Consider the following 25,310-nt stretch of genomic DNA (forward strand, 5'->3'; position numbering starts at 1 on the left):
ATTTACTTACAAGCCACATCTGGAATTCATTTGGTTTCATCAGGCCCAGTTGCTGGGAGAAATGAGTGCTTTTCTAGGGCAGGTAGTTAGATAACCACATCCAGCATTGAGCAAAAAATGTGCTGTCTAAAAACTTTCAGGGCAGCAACTGTATAGAATTCCTATAGTTTCCTCTTTGGAGATACTGTGTCCTATCAGAGATATCCTTCCTGTAGGGAAACTGAGAGAGAAGTTGCCTCAAACCTGATGCACCAGGGACAAAGTCCAACTGAATTCCAACTGGCAGGACATGTGAGACCTCGGCTTGGCTGCTGCAAACAGACCAGTGCTGTACTAATGGGATCTCTGATGTGGCTCAATATTAGACATGGCTTCTTTTTACTTTTGGGCCTTGGTGGTTTGGATCCTCCAGGTCATTGGCGAGGCTATGCGAGCAGAGAATATGAGCGCATGTGTGGCTCAGCTATCATGTTGAGTTAAGCCACTGTCTGAGGAGGAAATGTAAGATTGTACTGTATGAACAAAAATAGGCCAATCTCCTCATTAGTATTTTTTTGGATGGTCTTTTTTACCCACACCCACACAGCTCCACTGGAAGTGTGTCTGAAACTTTCCCGGCTCAATTCCATGTCATGGGTGTGGTGCTTCAGTAAAAACTGTGGCTACAATGAAATACAATTTTCTCTTTTTCCAAGGAGCTCTCTACGTAAGAGAGTACAGCAGGATCGAAACTTTGCACATTATAATACAGGAATAAAGCTGAGATATTAACTGATATAGACTGAGAGTAATAATTGGTAACATGAGTAAGTTTCATGGACTTCATTACCCAGATACCCTGTGGTGTCAGCCTTGGTGCGTGTAAACACAGTAGACCTCCTTATTGGACCAAAAAGTATTTTTCTTTCAAGGGAGGATGATGAGGTAAGGCGGGAATGAAAGAATGTTTGCAGCCAATTTAACCCAATTTTTATTGGGGGGTTAGGGTTCATTCTTATTTTTATGTATGTAGAGTGATAAAAAAAAAAAAGTGATCATACATAATCAAATAATTTATTTTTCAGCAACATTATGTAGGAATTCAGTATGGTGCACTTTGGCACCCCGTGAAGGCCTCCCCCTCATCAACAACGTGCATTTGTTGATCGTCTATGGAGAAATGCTTCCTATTAAATCGAAATTGAAGGTATTATATCAAAAGATGTTTCTAGTTTTCTTCTTGTGCAAATGCGCCGACTGTAGTTGATGTTTTAAAGAGATTCTGTAGTTGAAGCATCATTTGATAAGGGATACAGATAGCCTCTGCTCTCGTTTTGAGATGATAGCATTTTTCGCATGGCAGCACATCTCAACAGAACACCGGCAAAGACTATGAGAGAAGTCAAAGAACCATGTCGACTGATGTCGACTAGTATGGCATCCTTTGTCACATCCTCATCATTCTCTTAGCCTCATACATTGTAATCAAACAGTACAGAGATGGGCTAATTTACTTCTTTTTATAACTGGAGGCTGCTGTGTGAGCTAGTGCCGTAAAGCTGTACGCGCTTCTTGCAAGATAACCTCGGCCCGCTGCTAAAGTCTCCCCGTTAAAAGTTATGACGCTATTAAATCAAGCTTTTAAACTACCATTTTAAGGTGGAAAAGGTCTATATTGTGGCTTCAATTTTGAAAAAAAATGATTAAATAGTGATCAAATTATTAACAGTGCAGCTGTAAGACCTTGCCTTGTCTATGAATACCCGGACTTTCATGGTTTGGTCTCAGTTATTATCAGGTAAAATATATCTTGTGCTGAAACATTATTAGGGCTTTCACACTTGCAGAACAATTCCTGATATATGCCAAATTTTTCTTTTGGACTTCAGCCTGAGTTTCTCCTGCCAGACCCAGAGTATTTTTTTCTGCAGCAAGTCAAAGTGAGCTGATGTGAGAACGCTGCAGGATATTCTCAGGAGAATTCATCTCGAGCCAATGGGAGAGGGAGTGACGATACTGTGACTGCTGCACGGTGCATAGAGTGCCTGCATGCTATCGCTACAATCGCCATGCTCGTAATTAAACAGCAGCATTGTGTTTTCTGTTTGTCAGTATGTTGTTTTTCGCTCTTTTGTTGACATTTTGACTTCATTGAACTACATGTAGCATTGATCTTAAGGCAAATATTCTCAATATAGCATCGCATAGCAGACTCTGTTACTTTGTCTGCTTCTCCGCGTCTTACCAAGTCCTCGGGAGACCCCCCCCCGACCCTCCTGAAATAATCTAGATATTTTCAGGAGTGCATATGTGAAAATGGCTTATAAATTGCAAGCTAAAGCTTAGTAAGCAGCACTTGGAGATCCCCGACTTGATCCTCCCCCTAGCAAACTCTCATTCACACACATGCATACATACACGCACGCACGCAAGCACGCACGCAAGCACGCCCGCACACACACACTCACAGACACTGGCCCATGGTGTCTCAAGTCATAAAGCCCTCAGTGTGGTCTCCCAGTGTGGCTGGTTGGTCTATTAGAAAGCTGTCTGAGGGGCTAACTGGGCTCTTTCTTCTAAGCCTCTCTCTGATTATTTTCCTTTCTTGAACTATACATCATAATCATCTATGAGAGGAACACAGGGAGCTGCTAAACACTCCTGGCTTGTCTGCTCTCTCTCTCTGCCAAGAAAACAGAAACTTACAGGGTAAATCTGGCATTTAAAAAGACTGGGCCCTACTTTTTTTTCTTACAGATTTTGGGGTCTGAATGACAAACGAGTACAAAATCTGTGAAATTGGATGGATTCAGCCAGCAGCTGCTAAAGAGCTGTTAAGGCCTTAAGATGATCTTTTTAGGACATGTAATCAAAGTTTGTCCATTATAGATTGTTGTTTTTCCGCTGAGAGGCTGAGAGTGTTATAAAAACGCTGTGACAGCTTGTATGCGTAGGCCTTTTTTTGTTAAACAGGAACAGCTGTGAACTATTTCAAGCCACAACACTCCATCAACAAAACACTAATTCTACCTGTCAGAACACAAACCATGCTGGTTTAGCACTGCAAAGATCTGCTGTATTTGCGGACGCTTCTCTCTTGTGTTGTGTCCGAGCATATAAGCAGAAGTTCTGCAAGGCAAAAATGACATGGTCTTTATCATTGGAGTCTGGTTTCTTTGTAGAGAGTGAGGTCTATCTCTGTAGGGATCTCTTCTGTAGATGTTGTCACACACTTGAATATCACTCCGAGGGCCTACCTTGATCACAAAATGTTTTGCCTGCAGACATTGAGTTGCAGCCATTGCAGCCTGTCTCGCAACTGCCAGCTGTATTGATCTACTGGGGCAATTTCAAAACTTATGTTACCCTTTAGGTATTGAGGAGGCAATGACCAAACCTGGGTGTCTTCACCCATGTGTTACTGCAGAGGGCTTTGGAGTCCCATCGATGGCTGTCACTTTTGCAATGAGATATCAAAACTTCTCCCCCCTGTATTGTACTGTGCATGCCTATCCAGACATGAGCTGATCAGACCTACCGGTACTTTGATTTTTTAACCAGGCCGTTAATATGTTAACTTCTGCTGTACAAACTGGCTTTTTTTAACGGGTGTGTATAAGACTTCCGGTGCTTTTGCAGCCAGCCTCAAGAGGACACTCAACCAACTGCAGGATTTTACATATCCGCACTGGCTTCATTTTTCAACACCGGAGGATGACGCTTGTTTTAAACGTATAATTTTAACAGAAGTTTTATATAAATTTATGCTGTAGCTATGTGCCTTTTCATCGTCTTACCTTGGTGGTGTAGTACACACACTGCTGGAAGGCTAGCAACAAGACCTCTTCCAGGACAGCTAATGTTTCCTCACTGGCTGAACGAATACAGGACAGGCGGAGCTCCAAGAGGGCTGAAAATCACACAGAAACACACTTAAGTTTATGTTAAAATGTTAGCTGTATGTTAAAATGAAAACTAACAAGTTAAACTTTCATTTAAAAAAACTATATTAAAATATTGAATTAGTAATCTCCCCTTTTCATGCTGCTAGAGCAAACAAATATTTAGCTCTTACCTTATTACATCATAAACACAAGAATATACACTTAATTAAATCTTCTTGACCATAGTATTTATTCCAAGCTCAATAGTAGACTAACCCCAGGTCTCCACCTCCTTGATCTCTTCATCTTCCCCTCCTGTTTCCTCTTCCAGTCCCTGCTCCTTTCGGGTTCTCCACTCCAGAATAAGAGGCAGCTGGAACTGGATGAAATGCAGCAGCTCCAGGCTGTTTGACATCCACACCACCAGGGGGTGCAGTCCAGACATCACCTCGTGCAGTGCAAGATCCTGGAGGTCCTCGCTGTTTGAGCTTTCAGTGTTGAGTCTAAAACAGGAGAACATGTCAGGAAGGGGTTTATGGACTGTAACATTACTGACTGCTGATTAAAAAAATAATCATAATGTGTTGGGCGCTCACTGTTCAGGTTGAGCAGCAGCCAGGTCCTTAGTGTGCTCCTGCATAACAACAAAACAAGATTAAGAGTCCATCATTTAGTGGTAATATTGAAGTAAAAACATTTATTCAATAATAAATGAAGATTTTTCTAAGAAAATACAAACAAAAACTCAAGTGTGCAGTTCAACACATTTACTAATGTAAGACCAAAATAATTTTTTGTACCAGGCAAAACATGTTTGTTTTTGCTGCCTAATGGACGTTTTAATATATATATATATATATATATATATATATATATATATATATATATATATGTATATAAGTTTTGTATGGGGCTTCTGGGTCCTTTGGAGCCTGCCTCAAGTGGACACTCAAAGAACTGCAGTTCGTTTTTTTGCACTTCAGCATTGGCTTTATTTTTCCCTCAAAAGAATTTGCTTGATGAGAGAATGCAGAAGTCAGCAAATTTCTTCATGAGAAGAGGGCTTGGTTTAATTTAAGTGGGGTTAGAGAAACCAGAGTTGCACTCTGTTGATGTCACTCAGACGAAGCTGGTGAACTACAATAGCTAACCGGACACCAACTTGCAATCTGTGAACATGCTTCTTATCAGGCACAAAAGGTTTTAGAGCTTTTACAATTTCCTCCTCATATTCTGCAGACTGAAAAATTACCAGTAAATTGGATTACAGGGATTGCTAACTGTCAGTTTTAAGTGAACAACCTCTACTTCTAATGGAAAAATAAGTTAACATCTAACATTTGAATGTATTTAGGTCTTCTTCATGCTGTTAGCAATGCAGAAGGCATTAAGGCCTTATCACAAAAGAAAGATCCCTTTTGTGATAAGGACTTCTAGACACTCTCGTTCAACCTCTTTTAGCCCCAAACTTACCCACAAGGCACTCTGAACTCCACTTGCAATAAGTAACAACAGCCTGCGCAGGTCTGACGTGTGAAGACTTGCTGATGAATACTGAACACACAGGCACAGCAAAAAAGAAGCAGTCAGTGGTCGTCTGTCTTTGATGCTGCTTCCGATAGAGAGGATCTCCTTAACAATGCGATACTCATCCTCTGTCTCGTATTTCAGAGTCAGGCTGTGACCTTTGGGTGATTTTAAAACGGGAGGGCCTCTGTTGAGAGACTGTTTGCTGCCCGAGCTCTGGAGGTCAGTGAAATTTGAAATGCAGGTGTTGCAGAGGATTACAGAGTTGCTTTTTGTTGAGGCAGAAGTGGTGTGATCCAGCATCCAGGGGACAGCAGCCATGTTGGGTCCAGAAGTAGTATTGCTCACTTCCTTAATTTATAAGAGAGAAAACCCTTTAAGTATTTTTATACATTTTCACTCAAGACATTTGTGGAAAAGGTAGAAATAATGAATACAGTAACTAATTTGCAAATAATCAATCGGCCCCCTTTTAGTGTCACTAATTGGACTCACTCTTACCTTGGGTGTCAAAGCTAAGGGATCCTTGAAAAGAAAGAGGTAGCATTGCCCCAGCCCAATGACATCACCAGGGTTAAGCTGCACTTCTTCTCTCAGCACCTGGCCGTTCTTCATGACCGTGGCGTCTTGACAAGGGCCTATCATGGTGGGGCTGCCAACACTGTGGCGATGAAAATAACAATGTCTGGGCAGGATGTCAGCGGCAAAGAGAATGATGTCAGGCTTGGACCCGTCTTCGATGTCACTTTGCCGACCAAATACAATGTTTTGTCCGGCGAGAAGGTAGATGACAAAGTCCTGTGTGCAGAGAAGAAAGTTAAATTATCGTACTTCTTCTACAACAAACATCACTGATATTCTTCTTTCTGTTGATTATGTTTCAATTGTATTGTGTCCTGAAGTCTAATGTATTTAATTTTTTTACAGATCTGTTCCTGCTGATGTTGTTTTCCTTTGTGTTCTGTTATGCTACTCCTTCTAGCCAGCTCACTTGCCTTTATGCTTGCGCTAACCTTTACTTCTAATTAAACTGTGCTGAAAGAATGTACATTTTCAAAGACTGTACTTAACAATCAATGTGTCACCAACAGTGACTAACACATTTAACACCAATACTGTTTGTGGTAACTAGTATCTAGTTACCTTCTAGATTCTAGATGGCGTCACAATTGACATTTAAAAGTACAGTACTTTATGTGAAACAGCCAAGCAGGCGAGGTGAAGCTAACATCAGCACAGTAGCATCCTGGGAGAAAGAACGCAGCAAGAAAACAGAAAAGAAAACAGGCCGATGATCATTCTGGCGTGAGCTTATTCTATTTAACCACAAGAAAACAACAGTGTGTTGTCGTTTATGTGCAGGAAGGAACATTTCTGTCAGAGAGCTAAACAGCAACACGCTAACTACTAAGCTAGCTGTTAGAGAGTCCTGCGCTGCAGACACCAGAGACCTATAGCAGCTCATGTTAGATCGGCAGAACTAGGAGGAGACACTCCATACAAACATACATACAAACTCCATTAAAACGCCGCCTGCTCCACGATCTTTAAGCCAGACTATAGACTGATAGACAGGTATCTTGACGGCAACGTGCTTCATAACTGTTGAGTACCTATAATGACTACAGTGTTTATTGAAAGTTGCATGTTGTCACAGCAGAATTCTGCCACAGCAACTGAGGATTGATAAAGTAACTCTCAAGTGACTTTTCAAAGTAACTAGTTACTTTTATCAAGCAGTAACTCTTCTGGTAACTCAGTTACTTTTTGATAATAGCAACTAGTGACTGTAACTAATTTTCTTCAGTAACGTGCCCAACACTGGTCACCAATTGGTTGTTGCCTTGAGATTGACATTTTTCCATCACCATCTTTGTTTTATTTAACCAGAAATTACCCTTTTTTTGGACAAGAGGCTGGACCTGTACAGTAGTATTTGGTTAAAAACTTAAGTTTATAACCTTCTGTAAGTTCTAGCTTCTACCAGTGATGATTAGCTAGCATGTACTGTACCAACCAAAAAACAAGACAAACAGCCAAGATCTCAGAACCTCCTTAATTAGATTTTACTCAAGGAGAGGAGTAGGAGGAATCCCGTCCATGTAAACCTGATGTAAACACAGCTCCGACAACAGTACAGCTGGCGGGACTAAGGCTTCTCAGTCATTGTCGACAGTTATGATTCAGAAATATTTACAGATTATATACTTGATTTCTGTTTTATTTATGTAAAATGTCGCACATTCTTTCTTCAACATATAGTAGATTTTTCCTTTGTTGTTTTATTGATAGTTAACTTTATTTGCGGTGGTGAAACTAACATTTCACCAGTACAGAGAAATCAATGAGTTGCTGATGTTAATCTTACTGTTCATCTGTTTATTCTGCCCTTCAACCTAAATTTTGTTCCAAGGAAAAGCAAATGTCTCAAGAACATTAATCGGCTAATCACGACTAGCTTACATAACAACAGTGTCTTGGTGAAAGCAGATCATGTGGAGGTATTAGAATTGCAGTCTTGATCCAAGCCTGATTAGGCAAACTATGTTTTCTTAGCCACAGTGAGTGGCAAGAACAATGTGCAGGCTTTATTATGTTTGACATTCCCTTACAGTAATCTGTTTTTTCCAGTTAGACAAAAATAACATGCTGAATCAATGCAAACATAAACTCCCTAAATCTTGTCCATAATAATATATGTGGTAGTAGATTATTGTCCAATGACAGATCTTTAGGGAAAACAGCTGTGACGCACAGTCAAAATCACAGCAGTGTATCAGGATTAGTGTGTGTGCCTGCATGTGTGTGGTGGTTGCCCTTTGTTGAAACCATGCGTAATCAGCCAGGAAGCAGTGCCAGGTTTGTCTTTTTCAGTTTCCTGATCAGTGTTTTTTGACACATGGTTTTCCTTCATACAGTTTGCTGACTTTTTGAAAAATGATTCTCCCCTTTAACTCTCCAAACACCGAGAAAAAATGCTGTTATAGCAGCAGGTTTTAGGAATTTGTAGGAGTAACTGTGTTGATCTGTTTGAATGAGATACAAGGTAAAATGTTTTAAAGGTCCAATATGAGATATCTACTGAATTAAAACATTAAATGACCTTACTATATCATCAGACATTAAGGAAACATGCTATGTTAAAGTGCTGGCTTCTCTGTCAACAGTTAAACTGCCAGTGTGTCCTCCCTCTAAGTTTAGATTCTGGTCTTGAATGGTCTGTATTTGTTTGGCCCAGAGAAGGTTGGCGGTTTTAAGGCTCCCCACACGGCCGTTTTGGACTTTTGCCAGGCAAACTGCAAACCAAAAGGTGTTGCAGCGATGGAAGCAACTGGTTCAACAAAAGCCTCTGCATTGTTCCAATAAGTTCCACGACCAGAAACGTGGTGAAACTAGGATAAATATTGTAGATGCTTTTGAAAAATGGAGAGAGGTTAAAACACAGAAAGGTTTAAAGACTCATGCAGAGCTGGCTAAACACTGAAGCTTCAGTGGCAGTGAAATGTCAACCTGCATGCACATCGTCTCTATGGAGGAGGGTTCACGGGGAGATAGCTCTGTTCAATGTTTTGAATTTGGACTGCAATACCCATTTTAAACACTAGGTGTCAGCCTGTAAATGAGTGGTTCATCTTTTGTGAGAAGTTGTTTAAGCTTTGCTAAGCCCCTTTTAGCTAGGCTAGTTGAAATTATGATTAATTTATTTCGAATTACAACTTTAAATCAGTTTTCCAAACCAAGGGTCCTTCAAAAAACAACCTGGAACAATTGTTTAAAGTATAAGAAATAATCACTGTCACCTTAAACTTGCATTGTTCTGCAGATTATTCTTTCTACATTAGGACTCATGCTTAATGTTGACTACAATGGTGTGCTTCTCAAGGTCTAAGACAACAGTCAGATGTTGCTAGCTAGTCCTTCTTTCCACAAGTGCATCTTCTCTGGATGATGGGATTAGAAGAACTTGAATAGCAGTATTTTGACAGTTGAGAGAGGACATCTTTCCTGCCAGTGGGCTGGGTTTCGGCACATTCAATGGACGCACCAACAACATCCCAGAGATTACTGCTTTAACTGCCATGATTTTGAAACTTTATTTTATAAATCACTGAAATTTGGCCTGGTGGTTAATTTCTATACTTAACATACTTTTTTTTACATCTTGACACAAAGTGTACCTCTATGTGTTTGACTTCTCAGTTCTTAATCTGGATTTAAGAGGGAGCTTTATGGGGATATGAGTCAAAGAAAAGTGCCATCTAAGAGATTGTGAAACATTGTATAAGGGAAAAAAGGACGCTTTCACTTCCAGAGTTAAGTCACTAGATGGTCATACTTCAGCACTCCAAAGCGCAGTGTGTGTCTGAATGAGATACCTGTGCGGGGCTGCAGCCCTGCAGCAGCAGCAGATATGGACAGTCATGAGGAGGGTGAATGGAGAACTGTGTGTTGCTCTCGTCGCTGCTCTCCGTCTCCTCCCTCTCTGACTCCTCTCCTTTCCGCTTGCCTCTCAGCTTGGATGGACAGAGGGTCTCTGTTTTGGCCCGCGAGCCTCCGTCCCCCTCGGGGGGCGCTGCGATGCTGTGAATGTGATTCTGTTCAGGGTTTGTTTTTGTACGCTTGTAACTCTGTACCGAACTGTGATTCAGGCTCACGCTTCGATCCTTCGGACAGTTTTCGTGATCGGCGTCCTGTTGGTTCTCCGCATCAGAGTCCAAGAGGTCCATCTCACTTTTGCTCCTCAACATTTTGTGGTTTCGTCCCATTGTCCTCTCCATGAAGGTGGAGGTCACTCTGGAGCGGCTCTTCTGCAGCTTTCGAGCCTGGGCATTGATACCTAAGAGGGAGGGAGATAAATAAACATGTAAAGGTGTTGCTGCTTCAATGTGGTCAATTTTAGCTGCAGCATGAATACATAAAGCAGTGGGGTTATGGAATTTAGTGATAGGGCAACACCCGTTTTTTTTTTTTTTTTTCCTGAAGCAAGGTGAGCTGTGTGTGAGCCTGCATGTGTCCCATCATTTGTACATGTTGTATTTATGCCAGAGTCAACATGGAGAAGCCTCATACAGGAAACAGACATCAGTGGAAAAAAAGGGAGAGCTCATGGAAATAAAATAAAACAGTTCACCCCACTGAGCAGGCATACACACACTGACACTGATAGAACGCTATCACAGGCTGCACCATTCATAAAAGCAAAACACAAAACAGGACACACTTTTACTCCATGACCACAGCTGTGTCAACCCACAGTTTGGTCCTCCTGAACAAATGACAGAAAGTGGTCCAGTCTGCACGTTTACAGAGCTATAAAGTGTTTGTTTCCAGCCACTGCGGAAAGTTCTGGATGTTTCTCTGCTGTATCCTGCTTTGTGAATATAAGTTAATGTAAAAATGTTGACAGAAAGGGTGTGTCACTGGAAAAAGTGTAATTAGATCACAGTTTGGCTGCATTGTTCATCAAAATCGAAAAGTTCCTTTGGCCACTTAATCGCTGTAAGAATGAAACATATGTCCAAATTTGTAACAGAAATTAAAGAGAGAGAAAAATAAAATATAGATCCATTAAATATGGTTTGGGTTTGTGTGGCTTGGCAGATTTCACGAGAGAAAATAAAAACGTGCCAACACACCACATTTTTACTGTGAGAACTCTCAAACTGAATTTAACAGTGCTCCGTTTAACAGTGAAAACTTTTATTCCAGAGCGTGCAGACACCCTGAGTGTGAAATCTTCAGACATCAAAGCACCGCGAGGCCACAGTCACACATTGTACCAGCAGTAATGGTGTCTTTGTCTTTGGACGTCTTCTCCTCCACAGAGCTCCTCTTTTGGAGTTCAAACCGTCTCGCCAGGCCCTCTCTGGGTTTCCATAGTGACTGCAGGAGGAGGGGCTTCTCATTGTCGCCCACGACTCGGAAACCTTCCGTCTTCCACTGTTGGTTGCCAATGGAGCCAATGGTGTCACAAAGAACGTAGGACTCTGCCTCCCTTTTCCCCAGGCCGTACCTAGAAGACATAGTGAGGTGGGATATAATAAATAAAAGTGACAGGATAAAAGTTGTAAAACTGGTAAATTCCACTTACAATTAATGATAGAAGCTGTTTTCTCACATATACACCCCTGAACATTTTCTAGAACATTTTAGTACAGCCTGCCACTTACATTTTTCAAAACTTGTTATTTACACATATCGCTCAAAGTGTGACGTTTTCCCTGTTGGACACGAAGGGGGAGGGTCTCGGGAGGAAGACAGGACCTTAAAAAGACGCTGTGGTTGCATTTAAGCCTTGTATAGATGTATAGACATGTTATTGGATGTATCCATGGTATCCTTTGCCCTTTTTAGACATTAGGGATTTTAAAGCATTGTTTTTCAGTGGAAGTACATTTCCTGCCAACATGTCACAAAGGCTCTTCCTTGTTCACCAAAGAAACCGCTTATGTCTGGCATAAAACATTTTCCAACTCCTCCTGGGGAATCAGAAGGCGTTCCCAGGCCAGAATGGATATATAATCCCTCCAGCGAGCTTTGGGAATTTGTAGGAGTAACTGTGTTGATCTGTTTGAATGAGATACAAGGTAAAATGTTGAAATATCTACTGAATTAAAACATTAAATGACCTTACTATATCATCAGACATTAAGGAAACATTCTATGTTAAAGTGCTGGCTTCTCTGTCAACAGTTAAACTGCCACTGACCCCAGGGTCTCCTCCCAGTTGGATGTGCCTGGAGGACCTCATGAGGGAGGCGATCCACCTCAGCTGGCTCATTTTGATGCAAAGGAGCAGCGGTTTTACTCCGATCTCCCGTCAGATGTCCGAGCTCCTCACCCTATCTCTAAGGCTGAGCCCAGCCATCCTTCACAGGAAACTTATTTAGGCCCCTGTATCCGCAATCTCATTATTTCGGTCGTTACACACAACTCATGACCATAGGTGAAGGTTGGAACGTAGATTGACTGGTAAATCAAGAGCTTTGCCTTCCTACTTCTGACGCAGCTCTTGCAAAACTGCTGACGCTGAACCAAAGTGCCGGTCAATCTTGTGATCCATTTCACCCTCACTTGTGAACAAGACCCCAAGGTACAGTACTTGAACTCCTTCACTTGAGGCAGAGACTAACTCCGGCCCAACGTTTTCCATGCAGAGAACCATGGCCTTGGACTTGGAGTTGCCAACCTGCATCGTGACCGCTTGGCACTCATCTGCAAACTGCCCAGATGCCTGCAGGAGGTTCCAGCCTGAGGAAGCCAACAGAACATTATCATCTGCAAAGAGCAGGGATGAAACTCTGATGTCCCCAAACTGGTAAACCCTCCTCCTCCCGTTGCACCTGGAGATCCTGTCCATGAAAACTACTAACAGAATCAAAGACAAGACACAGCCCTGGTGGAGGCCAACGGCACGGGGAGCGTGTCTGACTTTGTGCCGGGAATGCGAAACAATAACAGAGGAAAGAGGTTGAAAGAGGCGAAAACGGTCCATGGCACATGAAGTTCACACAGAACGTGCTATTGGATATGGTGCTGTTTAAAGACTGCTGAATGGAAATGGAAATGTCAACAGAGTCTGGCATGACGAGGTAGAAAACCTTTGTCAGGTGCTGCGCTGATTCATGCACATCTGGTCGACGTGTCTCACTTCACCATCAGTGGAAATTTTCTGTTAAATTTGAGTATGAAAGCTAGTTTAGCTCATTTTATGAAGACTTCAGATTGACCAGTCGCTACTCTACACAACTCTAGCTGTAGATTCTAGTGGACTATTTAAAAGCAATCAAATAATTTCCAAGTCAATATTTTGTTTCAAATTATTGCTTTCCTAAGAATGAGACAATAAAAACTATATCGAGACACACACACACACACACACACACACACACACACACACACACACACACACACACACACACAAACACACACGCACACACACACACACACACACACACACACACACACACACACAGCAGAGGCTGCTAAGTTAAGAGCCCAAATGCAACTTGAGCCCAACTTGAGGTTCAGTGTCTCACCAAAGGAGACTTTAAGTTATCGACTGTAGTTACTCGAAATCAAACCACCAACTTTCTCCTGAGGCAACACACCTAAAAAGAATGGTGTGAAAGTGGCGGACAAAGCACCACAGTCCGCTTAACGACAATATTTGCCTCTGTATCAATGCTACAATAGAATCATAATATCAACAAAAGTGCAGAGAAGAACATACTGCAAGGGGGAGCAGAAAACGTGACGCTGCGGTTTAGTTAAGTGGACTGAGATCGTACCGGTTGCTTGGATACAGTCTATGCACCGTGCACCGATGGCAGGGAATAAATGTCACCATCCCCTCCCTCTCATTCGAGTTGAATTCTCCTGATTTTATCCTGCTGCGTTCTCACATCATGACTTTCAGCAGAAACATTACTAGGGGGGCTGGCAGGGGAAACTCTGGATAAAGCCAGAGTGAAAAATGTAGCGGTTTGCGTTCACACATGCAGCTCAAGTGAAAGTTGAGTCTAATATTGGCTCTATTCTTAGCTCGAGTTCTCAGTTAATTTCTTAGATGAAATTTCAGCAGTAGCTTCAACTATTCCAAATGTATGATATTCCCCGTATGTTAGTCTCCAACGGATCATGCCCTGTACCCACATCCTCCTGGCTCAGTGTCTGCTGGGGTAAAAACGATCAGTAAAACATACAGTAAAAAGCAACGGAGCATTATTGTTCATACAGCAGCCGTTGTCAACAGAGTGTTGTCATAGAGACAGGACAGACATGTAGTGCAGAGTTTGCCCTCATTACTACTTATTAAAAGTAATTGTTGAACATGAATTATGATCTTAAAATGCTTTGCTTATGGCTGTTAAAAGTTCAAAGTTAGCAAAAGCATATTAGGATCATAATTCAATTAGGAGGGAAATGAGGGCAAACTCTTAGTTACTTATGATTATGATTATTATCTATTAGAGTATGGTCATGTAGAATAAGGTAATAATGAATAAGCAACTCATTAATGGTGACTATTGTGACCTTAATTGAAAGTGTTACCCAAAGTATATTAAGAGCAGCTTTCATCAGAAACATTTCACAACATTTAGATTTGCCGACTCAGGATTGTTTTTAGCCAGGGAGTGGGGGTTTCAGTTTAATCATAGTAACACCTTATATGGATATTCCATTAAACCTGCGTAAAGTAGGTCAACAGAATTGAACATATCAGGAGTCAGTGTTGAAATTTCCTTTAAAGCTTTGGTCAAACCCTCACTAAATAAGATATCTAGTAATGATATAGCTAAATGTCATGCCACAGTGTACACTTTCACTGAGGGAAAAGAGAAATGAACTTCATCGTCTACAAGCTGAAAACCACTTGCATTAATCATTCCATTATGTTTTTGGCTGAAGCGTTGGCGCAGACTGACAGACATCCACTCTCCGGAGGGAGGCTGCCTCAGCAGAGCTCTGGCTGACACTGGCTGTCTTTCACGCAACTCTGTGGTTTGATCAAGACATTTTCAGCACAACTCAAATGAGCTATTTGCACACTCTGTTCGTTGTAATAAACAGAACAACGAGTCGACTTGGCTTTTATCCGCTGGAAATGTACTAATCATAAAACATGAACATTCTTTCCTTTCATCAACCGCCAAAGTTTTCTACATCAAGGACTCTTCTGACTGCTTTTATATACAAATGATGTAGCACAAAGGTGTGCTGCAGCACAGGAAGCATGTGGATGGACTCACACACGAGGACCCACATGCAAAGCAGACACATGTGGCAGGCAGACACAAACACACGCACACACACACTCACACATGCTGAGGTAACACATGGCCTTTACCGTTCAAGGGCCTCTTTGACCAGCTCCTTTGCGCTGGAGTGAGTGGTCGCCAAGACGCTTTTGTAGTGAGCTCCCTCGCAGATGTCATTTCCAAAGATCTTCAGGATCCCCGGAGCAGTTATCTGATTGGACAGCTCCGATGGGTCGTCAGCTTTTAACACATCTGCACAGATCACTGCATGACAGCACAGGAAAAGGAGTTTCAAGGCTGGCTCTCAGTTTTGGTTTAAAAAGCTTTGAAGGCAGATAGATGTTTATCATGAACGCAGTAGAAAACTCAGTCAAGATATTATATACTGTAATATAAAATGAATTTGAATACAACAGATCATCATAAAATAAATACTGGATATCTGTCATTTGATCAAGTTTAGAGGTGTCATTCAAAACCTCATTTAAAAATATAGCAATTTAGTATATTTCCAGTTTTATGGTACTTTTTTAAAGTACATTTTAATGCATGTGAACAATGTTGTTACAGGCGGCCATTAGTCTCAGTGATGGCTTTGTCTACCCTAATTAATGTCCGCACCCTTATTAAAAAGTAACATCAGTTAGTTGTTGGCTTTATTTCATTTAATTATTATACAGGAAAAGATTTAAAGTAATGTTTCAGTAAGAGTTTCAGTTAAACAGGCCTGACTCAGTTAAAACTGGTTCACAGCAGGTTCCTGTTCTTCTTAAAACATTATTCACAAACAGCTCATTTTTCTGTCCAGACTGTATCTGTGTGGCTAAAGACATTGACATCTGTCTGCACACAAAAACTGGCACAAATGTAAAAAAAATCAGTGTAGAGCTGCCCTTTCTGTTTCAGCTGTCTGAGTCAAAAGTCCTGAAAGTCCTAAAGTAGCCGTTAAGACACACATTAAGTGTAAGCCGAGCTATCTATCTTCTTTTAAAGCTTTGAACGCAGTGCTTAAAGAAGCCTCTGTAGCGTTAGCTATAATGCTAGATGATCACAGAGCTAAATTTACTTACAATCCATGAAACCTGCTGTCTTCACTCAAACCCTGTGACCGTTGATACTGGTACGCAGAAGATGTTTCAACTGAATGCAATCAACCAACAAGCTGCTGTATTATTTCCCAATGATTGGATAGGGGAAGTCATAACTGCATAACTTTTTGTAATACGTTTCCGAACTAAATTATTATGTACATCAGGGCCAAATTATAGTTAGAATGTTGTTCTTGATCAGGTTGGTTGATGAATCTGAAGTTAAAATGCACCTGCCAGAAGCACCTGTAACCTCTGATCCATATTAATGTAAAAATGTAAGGTTGGTGTGACGTACCGCTGCCTTTCCTGGGTTGGATAGACAGTGAGGACCTGATGCCTGCTGTCAGAGCCATGGAGCCTGAGCCTGAGGAGGGGACGCGGAGGAAGACACCCGAGAGACGGTTGGTATGGCGACGGATGCGGTTCTTGCTGGGCTGTCTGATGGCCACGCCCTCGGCTGACCTGCTGCTTGATGAAGTGGAAGAAGCTGATCTGATGGATAGAAGAGACGAGAAGAGAAAGATCAAATTAATCAGATTAAAATCTATTCTGAAGAATTGTCTTTGAGCAAAAACAAGTGACCTCATTGCTTCCTCAACCGCTGACCTGGATCCTTTTAGGGCCTTAGGAGAGGATTAACAGAACATCAAGAACAAAATGTAGGACTTTGGTTTGGTGGACTTTGGCGCCCAACCAACGTCTCTGTCATAAGACACATGTAGAGCTGTTATGCCTCCCCCTCTTAGACAACATGCATCTGTTTACTAGCAGAAGGTGCGAAGCTGGCAAATATGCTGTGAGAACCCAAAAACCCATGTTGACCCACTTCCTCCGTCACCGTCCTCTTCCTCTTAGCCTCAGCCATTGTATCAACCAGCATAGAACCGGACTAACAGGCTTCTTTTTTATAACTGAAGGATTGTGTGTGAACTAGTACCGTAATGCCTCACGCACTTCTCGCAAGCTGACCTCGGACCGCTGCCAAAGTCACATACTGCAGTAAACAGGAGATTGGGCCGTGCCATTCCCACTGTTGTGAGTTATTGTACCATTAAACAGACCTATAAAACCATTATTAAAGGGGGAAAAAGTTACGTATTGTTGCTTTAATGAAAAATTTTAAAAAGTCATGCACATCACTCAGTGGATGCTGGATCCAAAAAACACAAATAGGTAAAGAAAAACAAGATCTGCATATCAAGAAGCTCCTGTTTGAAGGATTCATTAACAAGTGACATTTAGTCTGGGAAGAGCATGTTGGCTCTCGTTTTTCTTTTCTTTACATCTTGTTGCTTTAAGAAATGGAAAAGGGGGCAGGGTGGGGGGGTAAGTGGTTAATAAAGAAAAGCGATAAAGAAAAAGAAGGGGCAGCCTGAATACAGAACAACAGAATTGGGAAGTTTAATAATGACAGTTTAGTGATGAGAAAGAAAAAAAAAAGCATTTGATCTAAGGGAAAAAGTTGCAGAAATTCATATTCACAAGCAAGCATTTAGATTATATACAAGGAAATGCCCAATCAAGAGGAAACAGAAGCTTCTGACAAGACAACAGAGAACGTACCTAGGAGTCTGTCCTCAGTACAAGAGCATCCAGTCTCCTTGTGCATGCCTCCCTCAGCTCCCTCAGTACATTAATGAAATAAAGAAGTGTTGTTTTCCTTGAACCAAGCCTGTAAGCTTCTTACCGCTACAGCTCAAAGGTTCTCTGCAGTGACGCCATCACTCAGATATTAGGCTTTTTTCTCAATAATGATATTAGTGAAACTGGTCAACGCCATATTGAGTCTGGTTGTGTGGTTGAATCATTTCAATACATTACACAGCTGAGGTTAGCTGAGGTCTACAGGAACAACATCATGTCTTTGTTTATATAGTTCCTTTAAAAACAGGTTTGCAAAGAGCTGTGACATCAAGCCTGCTGCCAGTGCTAGATTCAGTATCCATTCAAAAAGAGAAAGGTCCACAAGCTGTTCAGCTCCCAATGAGCAACTTTAAAAAGGATCGAAACGTTATACCTTAATAAAGATGCTCAATGGGAGATGAACAGTGTGTGGAGTTTAAAGTGAACCCATTTGAATCCATTTAAACTAAGATTCCCATACATGTATGAAGGTCAAACTGATTAAAGATGTGTTGATGAGAAGTTCAACAAAGGTAAAAAAAAAAAAAAAAAAAGGAAAAAGAAAACAAAATATGTGACAACCAGCCCCGGTCTCCCCTACAGCGCTTACCTGTCAGAGGATCCTTCAGATTTGTGGAGGACTATTTCACTAATTGATGTTTGCTTTTTAATAGCATGAGAAGATTAAAACACATGCTCCAAAAAGGAGGGGTGGGGGTTCTCTAATAAAACCTCTAATAAAACCTCCAATAAAGACCTAATAATTCATCCATAAGAAATGTAAAGTCGTTCATACTCACTGCTGAGAGCCATCACTTGTCTTCCTTCCCACCTTGACAAACCGTCTCTTCGGTGAAGCCTCAGGTACGATCGGAGGTCTCGGTGGGAGAGAACGCAGCTCCTCAGAGGAAAGCCTCATCACATTCATTCCTGTCTGATCAGATTATCTGGGTATCCGTGCGCGCGTTAAACTGCTGGAGATAATTCCAAATAAAGACAAAGGGGGTTCTATCATGTCCCCTCAGTCTGTGATACACATACCCATTCCTGGGATGTTTTCAGTCAGGACTTTCGGCACGGAGCACTTCAGCTGCTGTGGAACAGGCGCTGCAGATGTTTCCACACTACATCCAGCTGTTTGGGGGGCTGCTGTTGCCGGGGCTGTCCATCCACCGACGGCGGCTCAAGTCACAGCTTTGCCTAACTCTGTTTCAACACGCATCAGATGAATTGACAGGTCAGACATGCGCAATTATTTCGGGGATGTAATTTACTGCCCGTGCTGCTGGAGGAAGGAAGTTTGTTTTTGAATTCAGAACGAACCCGCTCTCCAGATGTGCGGCTACAACGCAAATGCGTCAAAGTGCCAAGTCCACAGACCCGCCCACCTACAAGAAAACTGTCAAAATATTAATCTAAAAGAACGACTTTAATTTTCTGCATTCAGATGTATTCCTTCTTTTGTTGAGGAAAAACTTTGGACATTATTTGTAGAGGCGGTTCTGTGCGTCAAGAACTAAATGAACAGTGCCAAACATTGCTGCGTACACAGCGCCATCTGCTGGCTGCACACAGATCACAACCGAGACCAGGCCTACTGGCTTTAAGAGTCATTGCATCTGAATCTGATAGATTCAATACTTCAAAGTTGAGTGTAAATGTCTGTAGAATGTGCATGAATTGTTTAAATATTATTACTTATTTTGTATTAATAATGAATGAATAATTAATTACTTAATTTATTAATAATTACTTTTCTCATGTGTTTTGTGAGCATGTTTACTGATGCAGGTGCAGTTCAATGTGCAGTTATGCAATAAAACAATAACAAATACGCTAATCTGTCAATTTTGGTCGCATTTAATCATAAAAGATGCCTTTACAATAAAATGCAATACACTTTAAATGCAGTCAGTTTCTCTGATTTATGTTCACTTGGACTACAGCATCAGTAGTGTGGAGGGACATGTAGAGGCCTATACATGGTATTACTTTTTTTTCTGTTTTGGGATACAGGAACATTTTTGAATTTAGTCTTTCAGCATTACTCAGCTCCCGATATCTAGCTGGAATCTTTGGACACAGACGTCTGGTTTTCCAGGTTTCAGTCGGGCACAATGAAACAAAAAACATCACAGCTTCCAGTTTACTGCTGGCACAACACGGTGTGAATTTGAAAACCACAATCATTGCAGAGTCTGTAAGAGGAAACGTAACATAGGGGAAAAAATGGTAAGCTGCATAAATCAACTCCCATATACAAAAATCACTGAAATTCTCCTCACACAATTTCCATAGATACTCATTGAAATGCACGGAGTTGTCCATGTGAGGCTGAAGGTCCCACCATAAGCCACCAGGGGCCATCAGCAGACTTAAATGTAATTCATGATCAAATAAGTTTAAGGTAACAGTAAAACAGTAAAATAAGAAAGTTATTTTGATGTTACAGAGATGATTCACAGAAACAGGCCACCCCTACATAAGTCTGTGCCCCAGTTGGGCCACCTCAATCAGAAAGTCTGGACACCCCCCTGATTGTTGTTGTTTAAAAATATTATGAATAATATTATTATTTTGTTGTCTAAAGTGGTATCATTGTTTAGGATGAAATGAACTTAAATAAAATAAAGGGGAGAAAAAACAGACTGGGAGTCATATACCGAGCAGCAAGTCATATCAGTCAGACAAATTTAGAACAGAGGTAAAGCAGACTGCAGTGATCAGAGTCAGACAGACAGGAGGGAAGGTCAAATACACACCACACATCAGAAAGATAAAGTGAACCAGAATGCACACCATAGATAAATGTAGGGCAGTTGAGTGAAATGTTAGAGAATGTTAGAGATATTTTCCTGGGAGCTCCTGAGCTCTCCTCTCTTGTAGATTCTTCTGGATGGTTGGTGGGGATTAACCCCCAACGCCCACCCCCCAGTCCCTATCCATTTTCCTGCATCTTTCCTCTATCCCATTTTTAATTTTTTCCTCGCACAGTTTGTGCAATTGGCTGTTCATCATGACTCTGGTTTTGCCAAAGATTTCTGCCTCTCTAAAGGAAGATTTTTGTTACCACTGTAACTTTGTTAAATGTTGCTTAGTACTCATGATGGATTAACACCGGGTCTTTGTAATATAGCAAAGAGTAAAGTCTTTTACCTGCTCTTTGTAAAATGTCTTGAGATATTTGTTATGAATTGGCGCTTTTCAAATAAAGATTGATTGATTGATTGATTGATTAATTGATGATAAAAAGGGATAATGGAAATGGAAAGAAAGTGATTAGTTTGTTTTAAAAATGTGTATTTACTATATCTCAGTGTAAACTTTTGAAGTTGAGCAAATGGAATACGACACAGTGGAAATAATGAGTTGAAAAAAAAACAAAGATAAGAAAAGTTATGTTAAAAAGCTAAAGTTAAACCAACATTACAAGCCAGTACATTAGCTGGCCAGGAGTTGACCATGTTTCAGTCTCCCATCGCAGTGCTGCTCAATCATTTGTGTTGTAGCGCCACCATGTGGGAAAAAAAAGACCTCTGAGCACCCGTTGTACCTTAAATTATTTCATGAAGTCTTAGTAGAAACAATGGGGTTCCTCACTGCTGTCTGTGTCAGGACCCTAAATAGAATATTCCAATTTTGAATCGGATTTTGATGATACTTCTGTTGTGAATAAGGGTGTGACTTGTCTTGATTTAAGGTTTGCAGCAAAACTGAAAAGTAAGACAGTCAGGAAACTTTGAGGTGTTAGGTTGGTGTAAGCAAAGGGCAAAAAAAATGACACTAATGTGGAAGTGCATAAGCACCGGAAGTGACATACACACTCATTCAAAAAAGACTGTTTCTTATAGCAGGAATGAACATGTTTACAGTCTGGTACAAAAAAATCGACATTGGTCTGATTAGCTCATGTCTCGATTGGCATGCTCTGTACAGGGAGTTGGTTTTTTGATAACTCATCGATTTTTATGTAAAGGCATGTAGCTGACATGACTGACAGATGAGCACAATGTAACAGTTCGCCAAGTAACCTAAAACCCTCCTCAGCTTCGGCTCTCAGCCTGTCGTTAGGTTGACTGAAAGTTAGGCTGGATTTGCAGCATGACAACCGCCATCAATGTACTTCCTGCCTTCAGAGGCGCTGCTTGTCAACAGGCAGGGCAGGCAGCTGCTTGGGGCCCCAGGCCAGTATGGGGCCCCCGAGGGCTCATAAACTTTAAACCACAGCAGTGGCTCAAAATGTGCAAAGTAGGAAACCCCCCTAAGTGGCCCCATCTGACAGCACTCACTCATATACTGTAATACTAAATGACTGAATTAATTTGGGGAGAGACACTTTTAACGTAACTTCCACAAAAAATGTGTTGATGTCAGATTATTTATAACATGAAAATAACTGTTGCACGATATAAGATGATAGTTTCCTTTTAAAGTTTGCATAAGCAATTTCATAATTTCCTGTAAAGATGGTTGCACCAGATTGAGCGGTTTGTTAATTTCCATCTGTAATCCCACATAAAAGTGACACAAGACAAACAATAATAAGACTCAACTCCATAGAGAATAATAAAGAAACACACCTGACAACACTACATAATAAAAAGCTATAAACACTGTGGAACAATGTATATCCTGGACTTAAGCCTGGAGCATAACTTTAAGACACGATGACAACATTTGGGCTTCACACCATAGACTGTATAAAGAGCAGATGCGTTTGTTCCGTCCATTATTATTTACAGTCTACGCTTCACACCCTGAGCGTGACATCACAGCCACATGGCCTATGCAGGAATATATGGTCTATACTGCATTTTCTTTCTGAACATTGTGAGCATGCACTATAGGCATATGTGCCCTTTTTAAGAGCTGGCTTGTTTTATTTTGAAAGGAAAAAGACTGAAGTAATCGATTGACGTTAAGAGAAAAGACTGAGATTTCTTTTTTTAAACATAAGAAAAGTTTTATTGGTTTAATGATTTTTTTAATGATGTGTTCCCTCGAGATTTAGAGTTAAAAATGTTTGTCTCTTTCACATTGAAAGAAGGACCCACATTGTGTCTTATAGTTTCAAATAAAATTTCAAATAAAATATATTATTATTATTAATATTATATTTGTTTAATGCAAGTCTCAAAAACTGCACATTTACACAAACAGTAGAGCACATTGTTAACAACACACTTCAGTACAGCTTCATATTACGCTACATTGCCCTTTGTACTAAGCTGTATTCTTACTTACTCTTATTCGTGTAAAGACTTATTGTACTAATTGCTTGATATCTTACTTACATTCTTATTCTATTTTATTCATATTTTATATAGCTATATTTCTACTGTTATATTGGGTTTAGAGCAACTGTAACGACCAAATTGTTCTCTGAGATTAATAAAGTATTTCTGATTCTGATTCATATTACAGCACTGAGCTTCATTGGGTTGATACTGTTTCAGGCAGAAGAACTCACTAAGCACTCCATCTTGTGGCGAAAGTGGGTAATAACAACTTATTGGCAAAAACAGTTTTTTCGTATTTTATCTGTCTTTGGAGCATAATGAATATTCTTACGAATTATCACATGTTTAACAACAACATCAATACAAGAAAGGGGGTTCAATGTTTTATAAAGTCATGAAATCCCTTCCCTCACATGTCCTTAAAATCACACATATGGTAAATGGACTTGAGCTTGTACAGCTCGTTTCTATTCTTCTGACTACTCAAAGTGCTTTTACACCTCATGTCACACCGACACATTCACACACTGATGGCAGAGGCTGCCCATTCACACATGCCGCCAAATGAAGCAGTGGGAGCAACTTAGGGTTAAAGGTGCACTATGTAGTTTTGTTAGAGAAATTTGAAAGTTGTAGAAATGTACAGATGTTGTGGTGTATGTTCATAACTCTATACACAAACTGTCCTCAGAGGAAAATTTGGTCCCTGTAACACTGTTTGAAGATAAAATGATACCCGAGAAATTATGGTGGGGGTCCCGCATCAGTGACACCGTAACTCTCTTGATAGATTTTTAGCTCCAAACAATGTTCCAGGGACCATTTTTTTCTTTGACAAAAGTTTGTTTATTTAGTTCAGAAAATATAGCGTAGAAGTGTTTCACTTCGCCAACTTTCAAATTTCACTACCAGATCTACATAGTGCACATTAAGTGTCTTGCCCAAGGACACATCGGACATGTGACTGCAAGAGCTGGGGATCAAACCCCCGACCTTCCGATTGAGAGACCGACACTACCAAAAGTTGAGCCACAGCAAACCTAAATATTTGTGTGTATTGCCCAATTAACAAATTTGAATTCCGGAAAGATGCTTTGAACTCAGTAATCAGTAAGTATGTGTAGACAGTATTCAGTGAGACGTTTCAGTTCATTTTGTGTGATTCTTGTTTTCCCAACATAACTGGTGAACTCGTGAAAAAACTGCTGTGTTGCAAAATATCATAACCCATTGAAAAAACATGACTTATGATCATCATGACAGATAATGTTGCACCATACCCTGAAAACAACACAAAAGGAGAGGGGAAATTGTGGTCAAAAGTGCAGCCAAGTGATGAAACATGAAAACTGGGACTCTTGTTCAGTCCATTTACCATTTAGTTCAGTAGGTAGAGCAGGTGCCCTATGTGGAGAGAACATAAGGTCAACAGTCACTGGTTCGACTCCTAATAAGAAGCCAATTTGCGCATGCTATCCCTTCTTCCCCATATTTATTGTCTCTAATTAGTTTTCCTGTCTTATAAAGACAGACAATGCTGGGGAAAAGTCATTCTAGAGGGCGCTGTTGGCCTAGCGGACAGTTTATGTACTGTACCAAGACTATGGTCCTCTAAGCCGGCCTACTGATAAGTTATTACACCATGCACCATATTATTAAATTTTCATGCATAAAAACATCAAGCTTAACATTTGTTAATAACTACTGCATTATGTAATTCATCATAAAATGCTGCAGATTATTACAAAATGTAGAGGTTATTACACAAGGAAGTGAAAATGTGTCACATTTTGTCCATTGATTTCATATTGTCTTCTTACAGGCTTAACCAAATACAAAGTCAGAGGAGAGCCGTGCCTTGTTTCTCCCTGTGGTGTGGGTGTGGCTTATTGTGAGGAAAAATCTTAATCAGAAACGGGTGCGGTTCATGAGCGAGTGACGATAACTTACTACAATGGTATGCAGAAAACACCACAGGAATGAAGGATTTGTTTGAAAAAAAAAAAGTATGTTCATGGAGCTTAACCTTCAAGTAGAAGATAATATATACTTCATTAATTCCGCATGGGGGCATTCAATTTCTACAATCTGTTGTTGAACATGCTACACACACACACAGGCTGAAATACACACACATGCACAAAAAATGAATGGGGAGATGTCAGAGTAAAGGGGGGCTGCCCACAGCGAGCTATATGGGCTGTG

The 25,310-nt window shown here is 40.8% G+C and overlaps 1 protein-coding gene across 1 annotated transcript in view; it reads right to left on the minus strand.

Moving 5' to 3' along the window:
* LOC109988585 (ras-associating and dilute domain-containing protein-like) overlaps positions 1-19,687 on the minus strand; it is a 31,587-nt gene extending 11,900 nt beyond the window's left edge. The window contains 10 exon segments of the mRNA XM_065949929.1: positions 3,777-3,889; positions 4,140-4,366; positions 4,460-4,497; positions 5,337-5,741; positions 5,892-6,188; positions 9,767-10,227; positions 11,171-11,403; positions 15,241-15,415; positions 16,538-16,734; positions 18,666-19,687. Coding sequence (XP_065806001.1) covers positions 3,777-3,889; positions 4,140-4,366; positions 4,460-4,497; positions 5,337-5,741; positions 5,892-6,188; positions 9,767-10,227; positions 11,171-11,403; positions 15,241-15,415; positions 16,538-16,734; positions 18,666-18,793 — 2,274 coding nt within the window. The 5' untranslated portion in view covers positions 18,794-19,687.
* Between the last annotated feature and the right edge of the window lie 5,623 nt (positions 19,688-25,310).

Source organism: Labrus bergylta, chromosome 21 (assembly GCF_963930695.1).
Source record: "Labrus bergylta chromosome 21, fLabBer1.1, whole genome shotgun sequence".
Classification (NCBI taxonomy): Eukaryota; Metazoa; Chordata; class Actinopteri; order Labriformes; family Labridae; genus Labrus; species Labrus bergylta.